The 20853-nt window shown below is 34.6% G+C and overlaps 1 protein-coding gene and 4 non-coding genes across 5 annotated transcripts; all 5 read left to right on the forward strand.

Moving 5' to 3' along the window:
• Nucleotides 1-5252: 5252 nt before the first annotated feature.
• Nucleotides 5253-5323, forward strand: TRNAG-CCC. The gene has a single exon. It is a non-coding gene; the product is annotated as a tRNA-Gly (tRNA).
• Nucleotides 5324-8992: 3669 nt separating this feature from the next.
• On the forward strand, nucleotides 8993-9063 carry TRNAG-CCC. Its single transcript has one exon. It is a non-coding gene; the product is annotated as a tRNA-Gly (tRNA).
• A 2936-nt stretch (nucleotides 9064-11999) lies between these two features.
• On the forward strand, nucleotides 12000-12070 carry TRNAG-CCC. Its single transcript has one exon. It is a non-coding gene; the product is annotated as a tRNA-Gly (tRNA).
• A 513-nt stretch (nucleotides 12071-12583) lies between these two features.
• On the forward strand, nucleotides 12584-12654 carry TRNAG-CCC. Its single transcript has one exon. It is a non-coding gene; the product is annotated as a tRNA-Gly (tRNA).
• A 6705-nt stretch (nucleotides 12655-19359) lies between these two features.
• On the forward strand, nucleotides 19360-20453 carry LOC116009712. The gene is made up of 2 exons (XM_031248833.1): nucleotides 19360-19540; nucleotides 19931-20453. Exons 1-2 carry the CDS (start codon nucleotides 19424-19426, stop codon nucleotides 20357-20359), a joined length of 546 nt encoding a protein of 181 aa, XP_031104693.1. The 5' UTR covers nucleotides 19360-19423; the 3' UTR covers nucleotides 20360-20453.
• Nucleotides 20454-20853: the final 400 nt, after the last annotated feature.

Consider the following 20853-nt stretch of genomic DNA (forward strand, 5'->3'; position numbering starts at 1 on the left):
AATTTTTAACTGTTGTCTTTCTTGTTAAAAATTTTTATCTATTGAGTGTTGTTAAAAATTACAGACTAAACAACCAGTTAAAAATTTGTCGTTCTATATAGCAGAGTTTACATATGACGTTTTGAAAAAAATTTATTTTTCAACAAAACAAACATAATTTTAATTTATCTTTTTTAAATGACCTAATTCTAATTTTAATTTTTTTCATTAAATTAAACTAAATAAAATTTAAACTCTCTAAGTTGAGGGGCCGAACAATTGTTCGGCCCCTCAATGAGATAGGAAAATGTTAGAGCCTTGAGGCTCCTTAAATAGGAGCCTCAAGGCTCAATTCCCACTTTTCCCACCAATGTGGGACGGTGGGAAAAGTGGGAAATTAGAAGGAAGCAGCTACCTTCTTCATCTTTTTTTTATTTTTTAATTTTATTATTATTATTATAATTATAATTATTGTTATCATTATTATCATGTATCTCTTTATAGGTCATTTTACATGTTAATCGCTAACATAAACAGTTAATTTTATCAAATATGTTCTCTTTTAGAGGGAATATTTTTTTTGTTTGGAAGGGAAAGGAGATTATTTTCCAAAGTGTATAAGTCCTGAAAGTCAATATTTCTTTATTTTGACTTTTATTTCTTTTAAAGAATATCATATCTAATATAATTAAGCAAAATAAAGAAAGTTCATTTTTATTTTATAATAAGTCTTCATTTTTTTTCCAAATTAAGTAAGTATATAGAATATAATAATCATCTAGTTATATAGATAACACACTAACGATCACGGGTCAAAAAAATCGTTGTCTTTATTAAAAAATAAAGCACAAAGACAACGGGTTTAGAAAACTATTGTTTATGAAGTTTTGGGTTCAATATTTAAATTCAGTGCTGTTAAAAGTCACGCACATAGACAACGGCTAAAAATCTGGCTGCCTGCGTTGATTCCCGAGTCATAGTAGCTATGCGTAAGTAAGCGTGAGCAATAAACGGAATGGAATAGTTGTTGCATTTATTCAAGCAAGGAGCGGAGTATTTTACTCGCGGGAATAAGGGAATGCGATGTCAAAAAGAAAGTATTGAATGGATGAGCGGAGCAGTGACTGTAAGCGAACAGACCGGGCATGTGATATGCTTGAGAGGGGGAATAGTTTTCTTTGAGGGAAATGTCCTGGTGTCAGCAACGGGAGGACCTATCCTTGAGCGAATTGAAGGGCGTAAACTCGAGCAAAGAGTCATTCTCTATTTAGTGTTGTTAAAACCAGTAATGTCACGCACGTCAAATACAATTTTTAATCGTTGTCTTTCTTGTTAAAAATTGTTATATTGAGTGTTGTTAAAAATTACAGACTAAACAACCGCTTAAAAAATTGTTGTTCTATATAGCAGAGTTTACATATGACGTTTTGAAAAAAAATTATTTTTCAACAGTACAAACCTAATTTTAATTTAACTTATTGAAATGACCCAATTCTAATTTTAATTTTTAGAATTAAATTAATATAAACTAAATAAAATTTCAACTTTCTAAGTTGAGGGGCCAAACAAGTGTTCGGCCCCTCAATGAGATAGGAAAATATTAGAGCCTTGAGGCTCCTTAAATAGGAGCCTCAAGGCTCAATTCCCACTTTTCCCACCAATGTGGGACGGTGGGAGAAGTGGGAAATTAGAAGGAAGCAGCTAAGCTGCTTCCTTCTTCATCTTTTTTTATTTTTTTTAATTTTATTATTATTATTATAATTATAATTATTGTTATCATTATTATCATGTATATCCTTATAGGTCATTTTACATGTTAATCGTTAACATAAACAGTTAATTTTATCATATATGTTCTCTTTGAGAGGGAATATTTTTTTTGTTTGGAAGGGAAAGGAGATTTTTTTCCAAAGTGTATAAGTCCTGAAAGTCAATATTTCTTTATTTTGACTTTTATTTCTTTTAAAGAATAACATATCTAATATAATTAAGCAAAATATAGAAAGTTTATTTTTATTTTATAACAAGTCTTCATTTTTTTTCCAAATTAAGTAAGTAAATAGAATATAATAATCATCTAGTTATATAGACAACACACTAACGATCACGGGTCAAAAAAATTGATGTCTTTATTAAAAAATAAAGCACAAAGACAACGGGTTTAGAAAACTATTGTTTATGAAGTTTTGGGTTCAATATTTAAGCACAAAGACAACGGGTTCATTTTTTTCCAAATTATGTGAGTGGTGCTTGTTATGAAGGTTTTTGTATAATTCCAAAATTTTTTTATATATAAAAAAATAATTTGATCAATTTGAAATTGAATTACCGTATAGGTGGAATTACCATTAAACTTTACACAAAAAAGTCAATTAAATCGTTAAGTTTTTAAAAGTTTTAATTAAACTCATATACATGTTATTTTGAAGCCATTAAAGTTTACACAAAAAAGTCAATTAAATCTTTAAGATTTTAAAAGTTTTAATTAAACTCATAGACATGTTATTTTGAAGCATTGTTTATCTTTAAGTTTTTAAAAGTTTTAATTAAACTCATAGACATGTTATTTTGAAGCCATTAAACTTTACACAAAAAAAGTCAATTAAATCTTTAACTTTTTAAAAGATTTAATTAAACTCATAGCCATGTTATTTTGAAGCATTGTAGCCCAAAAAAGGGTTGGTGAAATGTAATTGCAAGTCAATAGGGTTCTAGCGACTCTCCAGCCAACTTCTCCAGTCACATGAGAAGGCAACTGTTGGTCCCAAGGGGATGGGGTACAAGTCTAGAGGGGGGGGGGTGAATAGACTTGTATAAGATTTTGCAAATCTTTTCGACCTCTCGTGTGTATTGAACTTAGGATGTTTAGGTTCGATACCTCACGAGGTGAAGACAAAGTTTTATGCGCAGCGGAAATGTTATCCCCTTTTAGTTAGCACGAGTTTGGGTTAGTTCGAGAGGTGTGATTATATGCAGTGCAATCGAGAAGTTAGCGAGAGATAAAAACAGAAAGTAAATGCAAGAGAGATTTTTAAGTGGTTCGGCCAACCCGCCTACTTCCACTCTTCTTCCAGAAACTCCCTGGAAGGATTGCACTAAAAACTTCCCTTTCTAGTACAATAACGAGCGCTTGAGCTTTGATCACCAAGCCCGCCTCAAGCCTCAGGTTTTTCGCCCCGCTTCCAGTTACTCCACCTCTCGAGCACTTGACCTTTGATCACCAAGCCCGCGTCAAGCCTCAGGTTTCTTTCGCTCGGACAGCAGCCAGGATACTCCACCTCCCTTGCTTAATCCAAAGCAAGACGTTGTTGATAGTCACAGTTGAATGTAACAATCTCCAATCTGACCACAAGCTATCGTTGAATCAACTTTGATGTAGAGCAGCTTTGGTCACCTTCTGGATGTATGACAGTTTAGCTTTGTAACTCTCTTCGAACACTAAGATGTGTTCTCTCGCTGTATTGAATATCAGGATGATATTCCAAGTTAAGCACTTTGCACTGGAACGTTTTTATCAGACACCTCTTGTTAACCTCTTGACCTCTTTTTCAACCCCTGTTTCTTCTGTGTCTTTACGTCCTTATATATGAGAGTAGAAGAATAGTTCCGTTGGAGGGAAAACTATTCCATTTGAAATTGGTCTCCCACGCCGAACATGGGTCTTTGCACAATTTCAGCATTTTTCATGGAGTAGTGGTCTTGTAACTTGAGCCTTTTGTTTTGTAGTGAATATTCCATATTCCACTTTCTTGAGCTCATGCTTCACTTGCTTCTTTTGGATAAAGTTACTCTTTTTATGTTCCCATCATTCCTTGTTTGGGGAATCTGACCACTTCAGGATTGGTGCATTTCTTGACCGTTTGTGGTGGAGGTCTGACGTGTCATCCACTTCCGTCCATTTTGAAACCTCCCGCTCAGCACCTCTTCAATATTTTATCTCCATGATATTCTTCTTCTCCAAACTTAGAGTATTTTATCTGCACATGTTGACTAACATTCAGCCTCTTGGAGAAGTGCCGGTTTATCGAGACCATATAAGATGTCTCGACCACTTGATGTTTCAATCCCATGTATCAAGAGGTCTATCTCTCGAATATTCTTTACGTCTCGAACTCGATAGGTATATCGAGAGGTCCTTACCTCTCGAACTTGGCTTGTGTCTCGAGACTTAGTTGATGTCTCGTAGACCCTTATTCCTCCAGAGTTGTCTCGTGCCTGCTTCTGATCTATCTGTTTGCTTACAACACGAAAACTTCTAAGTTGTTCAAACAAGTTTACCTTAAGCTTAAATATTTCCCGAGTTGAGCTCAAATTACCCGGTTGTATTTTCGCTCTTAGTTTACTTATCGAACTTACATTGTTTTGCCTATGTATCGAGACTTGGGGATTCTTACTTAACAGTTGGTATCATCAAAACCTATTACATGATGTTCCTAACAGCAACCAGTTGGTGCGTCTTCTCCAGTCGATCACTTTCTCCAAACATGATGGGCAAACGGTCGCTGACATTGGCCGGGGAGTCGCAAGAACCCTAGTGTCGATTGTCGGCGTTGGCCAAAAAGTCGCAAGAAAGTGACACCCTAGTGTCAATCGTCTTCTCCAAACGCAACAGTTTTGGGTTTTTGAAGGAAATGTGATTACCTCACAGTTCTTAAGTTATCTAAGATTGGCATGCATATTTACAAAAGATTCTCATCTAATTATAATTATTATAAAAAATATAATTTTATTAGTTTATTATATATATGTGATGAAACTTATTGACCCGGGTATGTGTAGATAAACTAAGTCCGCATAAATTATAAGGGTAAAATAGTAAAACAAAATTTATTTTTAGGAATACGATGGATAAACAAGGAGTCATTGTTACGAAGAAAGCTCGACTTGTAGCGAAAGGTTATTGTCAAAAAGAATGGATAGATTTTGATGAAACCTAGGCCACCTCATGTTTCCAAGGTGATGTATAGTATATGTTTCTAGAAATATGATCCGGTAGTTGGATGAAAAAGTGACAAGGATGCTTAATGAACAGAAGAATGTGATTTTTTTTTTCTTTTGTAATTGTGTCTGTTGTATTCTATAAAAAAAAATGTATATATCGTAGTTATACAGATAATTGTCTTATTCACTACATTATTATTTTAGGATTTTTTTTAAAAAAAAAAGAAGATCATAGGCTCTGTTTGGCATGCTTAGTTGAAAACTGAAAGGCTAGTAGCTAAAGGCCAAAGCTATAAATATAAAATATTTGTAGTAAAAGTTGGCTGCATCTAGCGCATTTGGTGTAGTGGTATCATAGTACCCTCCCACGGTATTGATCGGGGTTCAATTCCCCGAATGCCCATTTATGGGTCAATGAATAGATTTCTGAGTGAAAATTAGTCTATTTTCGACCGATTTGTCAAGCAAAGAGTAGCTGCTAACCAAGCATTGTAGCCCAAAAAACTAGAAAAAATGGTTCATTAAACTTTACACAAAAAAAGTAAATTAAATCTTTAAGTTCATTAAACTTTACACAAAAAAAGTAAATTAAATCTTTAAGTTTTTAAAAGTTTACACAAAAAAAGTAAATTAAATCTTTAAGTTTTTAAAAGTTTTAATTATAATCATAGACATGTTATTTTGAAGCCATTAAACTTTACACAAAAAAAGTAAATTAAATCTTTAAGTTCATTAAACTTTACACAAAAAAAGTAAATTAAATCTTTAAGTTTTTAAAAGTTTACACAAAAAAAGTAAATTAAATCTTTAAGTTTTTAAAAGTTTTAATTATAATCATAGACATGTTATTTTGAAGCCATTAAACTTTACACAAAAAAGTCAATTAAATCTTTAAGTTTTTAAAAGTTTTAATTAAACTCATAGCCATGTTATTTTGAAGCATTGTAGCCAAAAAAAGGGTTGGTGAAATCTAATTGCAAGTCAATAGGGTTCTAGCGACTCTCCAGCCAACTTCGAGCGCCTATGACGAATTTTCGATGAGATTCTAAGACAAATACCTGCGACCGTCGATTGTTTGACGGTCGTTGGTTGCGTTTGGAGAAGGCGACCAGTGGTCACTTTCTCCAGTCACATGAGAAGGCAACCAGTTGGTGTGTCTTCTCCAGTCGATCACTTTCTCCAAACATGATGGGCAAACGGTCGCTGACATTGGCTGGGGAGTCGCAAGAACCCTAGTGTCAATTGTTGGCGTTGGCCGAAAAGTCGCAGGAAAGTAACACCCTAGTGTCAATCGTCTTCTCCAAACGCAACAGTTTTGGGTTTTGAAGGAAATGTGATTACCTCACAGTTCTTAAGTTATCTAAGGTTACCATGCATATTTACAAAAGATTTTCATCTAATTATAATTATTATAAAAAATATATTTTTATTAGTTTATTATATATATATATGTGATGAAACTTATTGACCCGGGTATGTGTAGATAAACTAAGTCTGCATAAATTATAAGGGTAAAATAGTAAAACGAAATTTTATTTTTAGGAACAAGATGGATAAACAAGGAGTCATTGTTATGAAGAAAGCTCGACTTGTAGCGAAAGGTTATTGTCAAGAAGAATGGATAGATTTTGATGAAACCTAGCCCACCTCACGTTTCCAAGGTGATAAATATGTTCCTAGAAATGTGATCCGGGAGTTGGATGAAAAAGTGACAATGATACTTATTGTACGGAAGAATGTGATTTTTATTTTTTATTTTTGTAATTGTGTCTGTAGTATTCTATAAAAAAAAATGTATATATGTTAGTTATACAGACTGAAAAATGTAATGCGCAGCACACAGAGATGTTAAAACAATAGTTGTAACACAAGAGACTTGATAACGCAGTTTGGGGAAAACCCTATTCTGCGAGGCACTTCTCAGTCTTGAGAATTTGCCTAAATCCACTAAAAGCTTAATATTCAAAGTACATAGTTTTGGGACCAGAAATTACACAATAGATTGATCTTCTCCTATCTAATCTATTGTAACCTAAACACATGTACTACTTTCTAGGGGAATTTAGAATCCTCTCAAACTCTCTTATGCCTCACAATATTAGCTAGGGAATTCGTGAATGGTGTAATGGTGAGAGGTCCTTTAAATAGCCAACTAATCAGAACCAAAACAGTATTGGTGTTATTCCTAGTTTGTTTGGGATTTGATTTCTAATCTTGGTGTACTCCTTTTTTGACTTGAATTGGATTTCTTTTTGCCAAACAATTGTGATCAACCTTTTGATTCAACACAGACAATTGTCTTATTTACTACATTATTATTTTAGGATTTTTTTTTAAAAAAAAAATAGATCATAGGCTATGTTTGCCATGCTTAGCTGAAAACTGAAAGGCTAGTAGCTAAAGGCCAAAGCTATAAATATAACAAATTTGTAGTAAAAGTTGGCCGCATCTAGCGCATTTGGTGTAGCGATATCATAGTACCCTCCCACGGTATTGACAGGGGTTCAATTCCCCGAATGCGCATTCATGGGTGAATGAATAGAATTCTGAGAGTTCCACCGATTTGTCATGCAAAGAGTCGCTGCTAACCAAGCATTGTAGCCCAAAAAATGGTCAAATAAGCCATTAAACTTTATACAAAAAAGTCAATTAAATCTTTAAGTTTTTAAAAGTTTTAATTAAACTCATAGACATGTTATTTAAGTTTTTAAAAGTTTTAATTAAACTCATAGACATGTTATTTTAGTTTTTAAAAGTTTTAATTAAACTCATAGACATGTTATTTTGAAGCCATTAAAGTTTACACAAAAAAGTCAATGAAATCTTTAAGTTTTTTTTTTTTTGAATACTACTAACTCTATTACAATGCAGTATCTGTTCATAACTACTTTCTCAACCTATTGAAGCACAAGAGTCAGTATTGCCTCCACTGAGGCTCGAACCCACCACCTCCCGTATAAAGGGAAGGGTTTGATTCCACTGGACCACAAGGCATCAAAATATTATTTTGAAGCACAAGTTTTTAAAAGTTTTAATTAAACTTATAGACATGTTATTTTGAAGCATTGATGCCCAAAAAAAGGGTTGGTGAAATGTAATTGCAAGTCAATAGGGTTCTAGCGACTCTCCAGCCAACTTCGGCTAGCCTATGACGAATTTTCGACGAGATTTTGAGACAAATACCTACGACCGTCGATTGTTTGACGGTCGTTGGTTGCGTTTGGAGAAGGCGACCAGTGGTCACTTTCTCCAGTCACATGAGAAGGCAACCAGTTGGTGCGTATCCTCTAGTCGATCGCTTTCTCCAAACATGATGGGCAAACGGTCGCTGACATTGGCCGGGGAGTCGCAAGAACCCTAGTGTCAATTGTCGGCGTTGGCCGAAAAGTGGCAGGAAAGTGACACCCTAGTGTCAACCGTCTTCTCCAAACGCAACAGTTTTGGGTTTTGAAGGAAATGTGATTACCTCACAGTTCTTAAGTTATCTAAGGTTACCATGCATATTTACAAAAGATTCTCATCTAATTATAATTATTATAAAAAATATATTTTTATTAGTTTATTATATATATGTGATGAAACTTATTGACCCGGGTATGTGTAGATAAACTAAGTCCGCATAAATTATAAGGGTAAAATAGTAAAACGAAATTCATTTTTAGGAACAAGATGGATAACAAGGAGTCATTGTTATGAAGAAAGCTCGACTTGTAGCGAAAGGTTATTGTCAAGAAGAATGGATAGATTTTGATGAAACCTAGGCCACCTCACGTTTCCAACGTGATGAATATGTTCCTAGAAATGTGATCCGGGAGTTGGATGAAAAAGTGACAAGGATTCTTAATGTACGGAAGAATGTTATTTTTTTTATTTTTGTAATTGTGTCTGTAGTATTCTATAAAAAAAATGTATATATGGTAGTTATACAGACAATTGTCTTATTTACTACATTATTATTTTAGGATTTTTTTTAAAAAAAAAAATAGATCATAGGCTCTGTTTGGCATGATTAGTTGAAAACTGAAAGGCTAGTAGCTGAAGGCCAAAGTTATAAATATAACGGCCGCATCTAGCGCATTTGGTGTAGTGGTATCATAGTACCCTCCCACGGTACTGACCGGGGTTAAATTCCCTGAATGCGCATTCATGGGTGAATGATCCACCGATTTGTCATGTAAAGAGTCGCTGCTAACCAAGCATTGTAGCCCAAAAAATGGTAAAATAAGCCATTAAACTTTACACAGATACAAGTCAATTAAATCTTTAAGTTTTTAAAAGTTTTAATTAAACTCATAGACATGTTATTTTGAAGCCATTAAAGTTTACACAAAAAAGTCACTTAAATCTTCAAGTTTTTAAAAGTTTTAATTAAACTCATAGACATGTTATTTTGAAGCATTGTAGCCCAAAAATGGGTTGGTGAAATGTAATTTCAAGTCAATAGTGTTCTAGCGACTCTCCAGCCAACTTCGGCTAGCCTATGACGAATTTTCGACGAGATTCTAAGACAAATACCTGCGACCGTCGATTGTTTGACGGTCGTTGGTTGCGTTTGGCGAAGGCGACCAGTGGCCACTTTCTCCAGTCACATGAGAAGGCAACCAGTTGGTGTGTCTTCTCCAATCGATCACTTTCTCCAAACATGATGGGCAAACGGTCGCTGACATTGGCCGGGGAGTCGCAAGAACCCTAGTGTCAATTGTTGGCGTTGGCCGAAAAGTCGCAGGAAAGTAACACCCTAGTGTCAATCGTCTTCTCCAAACGCAACAGTTTTGGGTTTTGAAGGAAATGTGATTACCTCACAGTTCTTAAGTTATCTAAGGTTACCATGCATATTTACAAAAGATTTTCATCTAATTATAATTATTATAAAAAATATATTTTTATTAGTTTATTATATATATATATATATGTGATGAAACTTATTGACCCGGGTATGTGTAGATAAACTAAGTCTGCATAAATTATAAGGGTAAAATAGTAAAACGAAATTCATTTTTAGGAACAAGATGGATAAACAAGGAGTCATTGTTATGAAGAAAGCTCGACTTGTAGCGAAAGGTTATTGTCAAGAAGAATGGATAGATTTTGATGAAACCTAGCCCACCTCACGTTTCCAAGGTGATGAATATGTTCCTAGAAATGTGATCCGGGAGTTGGATGAAAAAGTGACAAGGATACTTAATGTACGGAAGAATGTGATTTTTTTTTAAATATTTTTGTAATTGTGTCTGTAGTATTCTATAAAAAAAATGTATATATGGTAGTTATACAGACAATTGTCTTATTTACTACATTATTATTTTAGGATTTTTTTTTTTAAAAATAGATCATAGTCTCTGTTTGGCATGCTTAGCTGAAAACTGAAAGGCTAGTAGCTAAAGGCCAAAGCTATAAATATAACATATTTGTAGTAAAAGTTGGCCGCATCTAGCGCATTTGGAGTAGTGGTATCATAGTACCCTCCCACAGTATTGACAGGGGTTCAATTCCCCGAATGCGCATTCATTGGTGAATGAATATAATTCTGATTGAAAATAAGAACATTTTCCACCGATTTGTCATGCAAAGAGTCGCTGCTAACCAAGTATTGTAGCCCAAAAAATGGTCAAATAAGCCATTAAACTTTATACAAAAAAGTCAATTAAATTTCTAAGTTTTTAAAAGTTTTAATTAAACTCATAGACATGTTATTTAAGTTTTTAAAAGTTTTAATTAAACTCATAGACATGTTATTTTAGTTTTTAAAAGTTTTAATTAAACTCATAGACATGTTATTTTGAAGCCATTAAAGTTTACACAAAAAAGTCAATGAAATCTTTAAGTTTTTTTTTTTGAATACTACTAACTCTATTACAATGCAGTATTTGTTCATAACTACTTTCTTAACCTATTGAAGCGCAAGAGTTAGTATTGCCTCCACTGAGGCTCGAACCCACCACCTCCCGTATAAAGGGAAGGGTTTGATTCCACTGGACCACAAGGCATCAAAATATTATTTTGAAGCACAAGTTTTTAAAAGTTTTAATTAAACTTATAGACATGTTATTTTGAAGCATTGATGCCCAAAAAAAGGGTTGGTGAAATGTAATTGCAAGTCAATAGGGTTCTAGCGACTCTCCAGCCAACTTCGGCTAGCCTATGACGAATTTTCTACGAGATTTTGAGACAAATACCTACGACCGTCGATTGTTTGATGGTCGTTGGTTGCGTTTGGAGAAGGCGACCAGTGGTCACTTTCTCCAGTCACATGAGAAGGCAACCAGTTGGTGCGTATCCTCTAGTCGATCGCTTTCTCCAAACATGATGGGCAAACGGTCGCTGACATTGGCCGGGGAGTCGCAAGAACCCTAGTGTCAATTGTCGGCGTTGGCCGAAAAGTCGCAGGAAAGTGACACCCTAGTGTCAACCGTCTTCTCCAAACGCAACAGTTTTGGGTTTTGAAGGAAATGTGATTACCTCACAGTTCTTAAGTTATCTAAGGTTACCATGCATATTTACAAAAGATTCTCATCTAATTATAATTATTATAAAAAATATATTTTTATTAGTTTATTATATATATGTGATGAAACTTATTGACCCGGGTATGTGTAGATAAACGAAGTCCGCATAAATTATAAGGGTAAAATAGTAAAACGAAATTCATTTTTAGGAACAAGATGGATAAACAAGGAGTCATTGTTATGAAGAAAGCTCGACTTGTAGCGAAAGGTTATTGTCAAGAAGAATGGATAGATTTTGATGAAACCTAGGCCACCTCACGTTTCCAACGTGATGAATATGTTCCTAGAAATGTGATCCGGAGTTGGATGAAAAAGTGACAAGGATTCTTAATGTACGGAAGAATGTGATTTTTTTTATTTTTGTAATTGTGTCTGTAGTATTCTATAAAAAAATGTATATATGGTAGTTATACAGACAATTGTCTTATTTACTACATTATTATTTTAGGATTTTTTTTAAAAAAAATAGATCATAGGCTCTGTTTGGCATGCTTAGTTGAAAACTGAAAGGCTAGTAGCTGAAGGCCAAAGCTATAAATATAACATATTTGTAGTAAAAGTTGGCCGCATCTAGCGCATTTGGTGTAGTGGTATCATAGTACCCTCCCACGGTACTGACCGGTGTTCAATTCCCCGAATTCGCATTCATGCAAAGAGTCGCTGTTAACCAAGTATTGTAGCCCTGGTCAAATAAGCTATTAAACTTTACGCAAAAAAAAGTCAATCAAATCTTTAAGTTTTTAAAAGTTTTAATTAAACTCATAAACATGTTATTTTGAAGCATTAAATTTTACACAAAAATGTCAATTAAATCTATAAGTTTTTAAAAGTTTTAATTAAACTCCAAGGTGATGAATATGTTCCTAGAAATGTGATCCGGGAGTTGGATGATAAAGTGACAAGGATGCTTAATGAACGGAAGAAAGTGACTTTTTTTTTGTTTTGCAATTGTGTCTGTAGTATTCAATAAAAAAATGTATATATGGTAGTTATACAGACAATTGTCTTATTTACTACATTATTATTTTAGGATTTTTTTTAAAAAAAAAATAGATCATAGGCTCTGTTTGGCATGCTTAGCTGAAAACTGAAAGGCTAGTAGCTAAAGGCCAAAGCTATCAATATAACATATTTGTAGTAAAAGTTGGCCGCATCTAGCACATTTGGTGTAGTGGTATCATAGTACCCTCCCACGGTACTGACCGGGGTTCAATTCCCTGAATGCGCATTCATGGTTGAATGAATAGATTTCCAAGTGAAAATAAGAACATTTTCCACCGATTTGTCATGCAAAGAGTCGCTGCTAACCAATCATTGTAGCCCAAAAAATGGTCAAATAAGCCATTAACTTTACACAAAAAAAATTTAATAAATTCATAGACATGTTATTTTGAAGCCATTAAACTTTACACAAAAAAGTCAATTAAATCTTTAAGTTTTTAAAAGTTTTAGCCTCAGTGGGGGCAATGTTGACTTTGTTGTGCTTCAGTAGGTTGAGAAAGTATATGGACAGATACTACATGTAACAGGGTCAATAGTATTAAAAAAAAAATTTAATTAAACTCATAGACATGTTATTCAGAAGCATTATAGCCCAAAAAAGGGTTGTTGAAATGTAATTGCAAGTCAATAGGGTTCTAGCCACTCTCCAGCCAACTTCGGCTAGCCTATGACGAATTTTCGGCGAGATTCTGAGACAAATACCTGCAATCGTCGATTGTTTGATGGTCGTTGGTTGCGTTTGGAGAAGGCGACCAGTGGTCACTTTCTCCAGTCACATGAGAAGGCAACCAGTTGGTGCGTATCCTCTAGTCGATCGCTTTCTCCAAACATTGGCCGGGGAGTCGCAAGAACCCTAGTGTCAATTGTCGGCGTTGGCCGAAAAGTCACAGGAAAGTGACACCCTAGTATCAATCGTCTTCTCCAAATGCAATATTTTTGGGTTTTAAAGGAAATGTGATTACCTCACAGTTCTTAAGTTATCTAAGATTACCATGCATATTTACAAAAGATTCTCATCTAATTATAATTATTATAAAAAATATATTTTTATTAGTTTATTATATATATGTGATGAAACTTATTGACCTGGGTATGTGTAGATAAACTAAGTCCACAGAAATTATACGGGTAAAATAGTAAAACGAGATTCATTTTTAGGAACAAGATGGATAAACAAGGAGTCATTGTTATGAAGAAAGCTCGACTTGTAGCGAAAGGTTATTGTCAAGAAGAATGGATAAATTTTGATGAAACCTAGGCCACCTCACCTTTCCAAGGTGATGAATATGTTCCTAGAAATGTGATTCGGGAATTGGATGAAAAAGTGACAAGGATACTTAATAAGCGGAAGAATGTGATTTTTTTTTATTTTTGTAATTGTGTCTGTAGTATTCTATAAAAAATGTATAGATGGTAGTTATACAGACCATTGTCTTATTTACTACATTATTATTTAAGGATTTTTTGTTTTTAAAAAATTGATCATAGGCTGTGTTTGGCATGCTTAGCTGAAAACTGAAAGGCTAGTAGCTAAAGGCGAAAGCTATAAATATAACATATTTGTAGTAAAAGTTGGTCGCATCAAGCACATTTGGTGTGGTGGTATGATAGTTCCCTCCCATGGTACTGACCGGGGTTCAATTCCCCGATTTCGCATTCATGGGTGAATGAATAGATTTCTAAGTGAAAATAAGAACATTTTCCACCTCTTTGTCATGCAAAGAGTCACTGTTAACCAAGCATTGTAGCCCAAAAAATGGTCAAATAAGACATTAAACTTTACGCCAAAAAAAGTCAATTAAATCTTTAAGTGTTTAAAAGTTTTAATTAAACTCATAGACATGTTATTTTGAAGCATTAAACTTTACATAAAAATGTCAATTAAATCTATAAGTTTTTAAAAGTTTTAATTAAACTCATAGACATGTTATTTTGAAACATTGTAGCCCAAAAAAGGGTTGGTGAAATGTAATTGCAAGGCAATATGGTTCTAGCGACTCTCCAGCAAACTTCGGCTAGCTTACGACGAATTTTCGACGAGATTCTAAGACAAATACCTGCGACCGTCGATTGTTTGACGGTCGTTGGTTGCGTTTGGCGAAGGCGACCAGTGGTCACTTTCTCCAGTCACATGAGAAGGCAACCAGTTGGTGCGTCTTCTCCAGTCGCTCGCTTTCTCCAAACATGATGGGCAAACAGTCGCTGACATTGGCCGGGGAGTGGCAAGAACCCTGGTGTCGATTGTCGGCGTTGGCCAAAAAGTCACAGGAAAGTGAGACCCTAGTATTAATCGTCTTCTCCAAATGCAATAGTTTTGGGTTTTGAAGGAAATGTGATTACCTCACAGTTCTTAAGTTATCTAAGATTACCATGCATATTTACAAAAGATTTTCATCTAATTATAATTATTATAAAAAAAATATTTTTATTAGTTTATTATATATATGTGATGAAACTTATTGACCTGGGTATGTGTAGATAAACTAAGTCCGCAGAAATTATAAGGGTAAAATAGTAAAACGAAATTCATTTTTAGGAACAATATGGATAAACAAGGAGTCATTGTTATGAAGAAAGCTCGACTTGTAGCGAAAGGATGTTGTCAAGAAGAATGGATAGATTTTGATGAAACCTAGGCCACGTCACGTTTCCAAGGTGATGTATATGTTCCTAGAAATGTGATCCGGGAGTTGGATGAAAATGTGACAAGGATGCTTAATGAACAGAAGAATGTGATTTTTTCTTTTTGTAATTATGTCTGTAGTAATCTATAAAAAAAATGTATATATGGCCGTTATACAGATAATTGTCTTATATACTACATTATTATTTTAGGATTTTTTTTTAAAAAAAGAAAATAGATCATAGGCTCTGTTTGGCATGCCTAGCTGAAAACTGAAAGGCTAGTAGCTAAAGGCCAAAGCTATAAATATAACATATTTGTAGTAAAAGTTGGCCGCATCTAGCGCATTTGGTGTAGTTGTATCATAGTACCCTCCCACGATACTGACCGGGGTTTAATTCCCCAAATGCGCATTCATGGGTAAATGAAAAGATTTTTGAGTGAAAAAAAAAAGAGAACATTTTCGACCCGATTTGTCATGCAAACAGTCGCTGCTAACCAAGCATTGTAGCCCAAAAAACTAGAAAAATGGCCAAATAAGCCATTAAACTTTACACAAAAAAAAGACAATTAAATCTTTAAGTTTTTAAAAGTTTTAATTAAACTCATAGACATGTTATTTTGAAGCATTGTAGCCCAAAAAGGGTTGGTGACATGTAATTGCAAGTCAATAGGGTTCTAGCGACTCTCCATCCAACTTCGGCTAGTCTTTGACGAATTTTCGACGAGATTCTGAGACAAATCCCAGCGACCGTCGATTGTTTGACGGTCGTTGGTTGCGTTTGGAGAAGTCAACCAGTGGTCACTTTCTCCAGTCACATGAGAAGGCAACCAGTTGGTGCGTATCCTCCAGTCGATCGCTTTCTCCAAACATGATGGGCAAACGGTCGCTGACATTGGCCGGAGAGTCGCAAGAACCCTAGTGTCGATTGTCGGCGTTGGCTGAAAAGCCGCAGGAAAGTGACACCCTAGTGTCAATTGTCTTCTCCAAACGCAATAGTTTTGGATTTTGAAGGGAATGTGATTCCCTCACAGTTCTTAAGTTATCTAATAAGATTACCATGCATATTTACAAAAGATTCTCATCTATTTATAAATTTATAATTATTATAAAAAATATATTTTTATTAGTTTATTATATATATGTGATGAAACTTATTGACCCGGGTATGTGTAGATAAACTAAGTCCGCATATATTATAAGGGTAAAATAGTAAAACGAAATGGGTTTTTATGACCAAGATGGATAAACAAGGAGTCATTATATTGTTAGGAAGAAAGCTCGACTTGTAGAGAAAAGTTATTGTCAAGAAGAATGGATAGATTTTGATGAAACCTAGGCCACGTCACGTTTCCAAGGTGATGTATATGTTCCTAGAAATGTGATCCGGGAGTTGGATGAAAAAGTGAAAAGGATGCTTAGTGAACGGAAGAATGAGATTTTTTTTATTTTTGTAATTGTGTCTATAGTATTAAAAAAAATGTATATATGGCAGTTATATAGACAATTGTCTTATATACTACATTATTATTTTAGTTTTTAAAAAAAAAAAAAAAAGATCATAGGCTCTGTTTGGCATGCCTAACTGAAAACTGAAAGGCTAGTAGCTAAAGGCCAAAGCTATAAATATAACATATTTATAGTAAAAGTTGGCTACATCTAGCACATTTGGTGTAGTGGTATCATAGTCTTCCCATGGTACTGATTGAGGTTAAATCCCCCAAATGTGCATTCATGGGCGAATGAATAGATTTTTGAGTGAAAAAAAAAAAAAAGAACATTTTCCACCGATTTGTCAAGCAAAGAGTCACAAATTATATTTGACAAATGTAACACGAAAATTTCAAACAAAACAATATTTAAGGATTTTTGGAATTAGAAATTTAGGGTTAGGATTTGATTATTCGAACCAGAGGAGTTGCTGCTTCACAAGTGCTGCTAACCAAGCATTGTAGCCCAAAAAACTGGAAAAATTGTCAAATAAGCCATTAAACTTTACACAAAAAAAGTCAATTAAATCTTTATGTTTTTAAAAGTTTTAATTAAACTCATAAACATGTTATTTTGAAGCATTGTAGCCCAAAACCGGTTGGTGACATGTAATTGCAAGTCAATAGGGTTCTAACGACTCTCCAGCCAACTTCAGCTAGCCTCTGACGAATTTTCGACGAGATTATGAGACAAATACCAGCGACCGTCGATTGTCTGACGGTTGTTGGTTGCGTTTGGAGAAGGCGACCAGTGGTCACTTTCTCCAGTCACATGAGAAGGCAACCAATTGGTGCGCCTTCTCCAGTCGATTGCTTTCTCCAAACATAATGGGCAAACGGTTGCTGACATTGGCCGGAGAGTCGCAAGAACCCTAGTGTCGATTGTCGGCGTTGGCCGAAAAGTCGCAAGAACGTGACACCCTAGTGTCAAACGTCTTCTCCAAACGCAACAGTTTTGGGTTTTGAAGGAAATGTGATTACCTCACAGTTCTTAAGTTATCTAAGATTACCATGCATATTTACAAAAGATTCTCATCTAATTATAAATATTATAAAAAATATATTTTTATTAGTTTATTATATATATGTGATCAAACTTATTGACCCGGGTATGTGTAGATAAACTAAGTCCGCATAAATTATAAGGGTAAAATAGTAAAACGAAATGGGTTTTTAGGAACAAGATGGATAAACAAGGAGTCATTGTTATGAAGAAAGCTCGACTTGTAGCGAAAGGTTATTGTCAAGAAGAATGGATAGATTTTGATGAAACCTAGGCCACGTCACGTTTCCAAGGTGATGTATATGTTCCTAGAACTGTGATCCGGGAATTGAATGAAAAAGTGACAAGGATGCTTAATGAACGGAAGAATGAGATTTTTTTTTTTTTTTTTTTTTGTAATTGTGTCTGTACTATTAAAAAAATGTATATATGGCAGTTATACAGACAATCGTCTTATATACTACATTATTATTTTTGTTTTTTTTAAAGAAAAAAAAAAAAAGATCGTAGGCTCTGTTTGGCATGCCTAGCTGAAAACTAAAAGGCTAGTATATATTTATAGTAAAAGTTGGGCACATCTAGCGCATTTGGTGTAGTGGTATCATAGTCCTCTCATGGTATTGATTGGGATTCAATTCCCCAAATGTGCATTCAGGAATGAATGGATATATTATTTAGTTACATTATGGAGTTGTAGAGGAGACGGTCGAACGAGCTTGTATGGTATTCGAACCTATGACCCCGAGATTAACAGAGATGCCATTTACAAATTACTTGGCAATTATTAGTTGATGTTAACTGCACAAAAAACTCTGAATTTTGATATTGATATTTGAGTTAATACCACAAATGGTCCTCAAACTATTGGGGTAGTACTCCTATTAGTATTCGACCACAAATGGTCTTCTGACTTTTATTTTTGACCACAAATAGTCTTCTGTTAAAATTTCTGTTAAATAGGTGTTAAATCTAGGGGTAATATCGTCAAATTGATTAATATTATTATGATTACTTCTTTTTGATAATTATATGACAACATAATTAATTTCAAGCATTAATAAACATTAAGTTAATAAATATCAAAACAAAATGGAAGTGACAAATTACATAAATGAACAAATTAAATAAAAATCCATGATTAATGTCCGCAATTTGTAATTGATTAATTATATTAATTTAACGGTGACGGCCTTCAGTTATGTCCCAAACAAAATGTTTGATCGATTAATGAAGAGTGAAAACTATTAATATCGGCCATGTATGAACAACCATGAAAATAATGGAAGCAAGGTTTTTGAAAAAAAAAAATTCCATTTTAATCTGTTGGTTAAATTAAAACAGATAGCTCTAATATTAAATCTTCATTTTGTACGCATAATTATGAGATATAAGGTGCATTATTTTTTATTTAGGAGTATTTATATTTGTTAATTGTTTCAATTATGCTTGTTGGTGAAAAATTCTAAACATTTTTATTTTATGACCATTATATATATCAATTTGACGATAATACCCCTAGATTTAACACCTATTTAACAGAAATTTTAATGGAGGACTATTTGTGATCAAAAATAAAAGTCAGGGGACCATTTGTGGTCGAATTGAAAGTCAAGGACTAAACGGAGTACTACCCTAATAGTCAGAGGACCATTTGTGGTATTAACTCTTGATAATTACTACGGAGTACATTTATTTGTATGGGTAAGAGTCCAAGTGCATGGCCCACGAGAATAGGATGACCAATGCTGTGGCGCCACGTTGACAATCCCAAGCAAGAATATAATCCACCCCCAGCTTCCTTGATTGATACCAGCCATGTGTTTGTTTGAGATCCTCAAGGGCAAAACCAAATAGTGCAGACCGGAGAGGAGAGAGGAGATGATGATGATGATGGCCAAAACATGTGTCTCTGCATCAAACTCACCACTTCTCATTCGATCCATGGCTACCCAGAAGCCAATCCCCTCAGCCACAACAACTGTTAGCTCCAAAAAGGTGAGCAAAGTTCATATTTCCAAGATTTCATAGTGTAAAACACAATGGCCCTGTTTGGTAAATGGTTGTTAGCTGATTGGGTTGGCTGTTTGGATTAGAATGTATGATTTGTTGATAACATTAGTTGATTGTAGAAAGTTGTTTGATAAATTAGCTGTTAGCTCATAGCTCTTTGGTATAATTTTTTTTTTCTCAAAAAGCTAATTGAAAAGGCTACTTTGAGTAGCCTTTTGAATTTTAGCAATTTTGGAGTTATAAAAAGCTTATTAACCAAACACTTATATTGATTTTTTTAACCAAGTCAAACAAGGTCAAATAAGCCAAAATTGGCTGATAGACTGATTATTTACCAAACAGAGCCAATTAGTAATAGTGTTCCCAAAAATGCAGAGTGGAACAGTGTTCCCAGTGGGAGAGAAAGTTAGCAACTCAACGGGAACAGGAACAGCAACACCAGCAGTGAAGCTACTCACAAGGGTGGAGCAGCTGAGGCTGCTAACCAAGGCAGAGAAAGCAGGGCTACTATCGGCGGCCGAGAAATTCGGGTTCTCCCTATCGGCCATTGAGAAACTTGGGGTGCTATCCAAGGCAGAAGAGCTGGGAATTCTATCAGCAGCTACTGACCCTGGAACCCCTTCAGGTCTCTTCACTCTCAGCCTGGGATTGCTAGCTTTGGGCCCTGTTTGTGTGTATTTTGTGCCTGAGGAATACCCTTGGCAGATAGGTGTCCAGGTTTTGGTAGCTTTCATCTCTGTTCTTGGTGGCTCTGCAGCCTTTGCTGCATCAAATCTTGTATCCAATTTGCAGAAATCAAGTTGAGCTAATTTGGTGTAAACATTGTTGGTAATAAATGTAGAAAGATTATGAATATGCAGTTTGCAGCTGGCTTCGTATGTAACTGTTGGATCTCTAACTGTTGGATCTCAACGCTGCACTATGCTTACTTCCCAATTAGTCATTTTGACTATCTGCTTGCCATATTCTACTTAAAATCAATTGGTGATATCCTTCCCAGCACCATGTCACCATGTCTCGAATTGAGCATTGCTGAACTTGACCAACGCCTAACAATAACTTACAGATTAGAAAAGAGAAACAACCCAACAATTATCCAGCCTTCAAGGCCTGTGTAATTACCCCACAAGGCAAATTATTGTGTGGATCATGGTCCACATAGTGCTGTGTGGACCATAACAAAAAGTACATTTTTAATATACTAAATGTACATCATTTGTGTACTGAATGTACATTATACAATATAATATACATTCAGTATACAAATAATGTACATCCCCTGAATACAATATACATTA

Source organism: Ipomoea triloba, chromosome 2 (genome assembly GCF_003576645.1).
Source record: "Ipomoea triloba cultivar NCNSP0323 chromosome 2, ASM357664v1".
In the NCBI taxonomy this organism is placed as follows: Eukaryota; Viridiplantae; Streptophyta; class Magnoliopsida; order Solanales; family Convolvulaceae; genus Ipomoea; species Ipomoea triloba.

Bases quoted from the DNA above. Each gene is read 5' to 3' on its own strand.
- LOC116009712 (XM_031248833.1), top strand. From the start codon at position 19,424: ATGATGATGATGATGGCCAAAACATGTGTCTCTGCATCAAACTCACCA. The intron at 19,541-19,930 runs GTGAGCAAAGTT...CCAAAAATGCAG, and splicing joins CAACTGTTAGCTCCAAAAAG to AGTGGAACAGTGTTCCCAGT.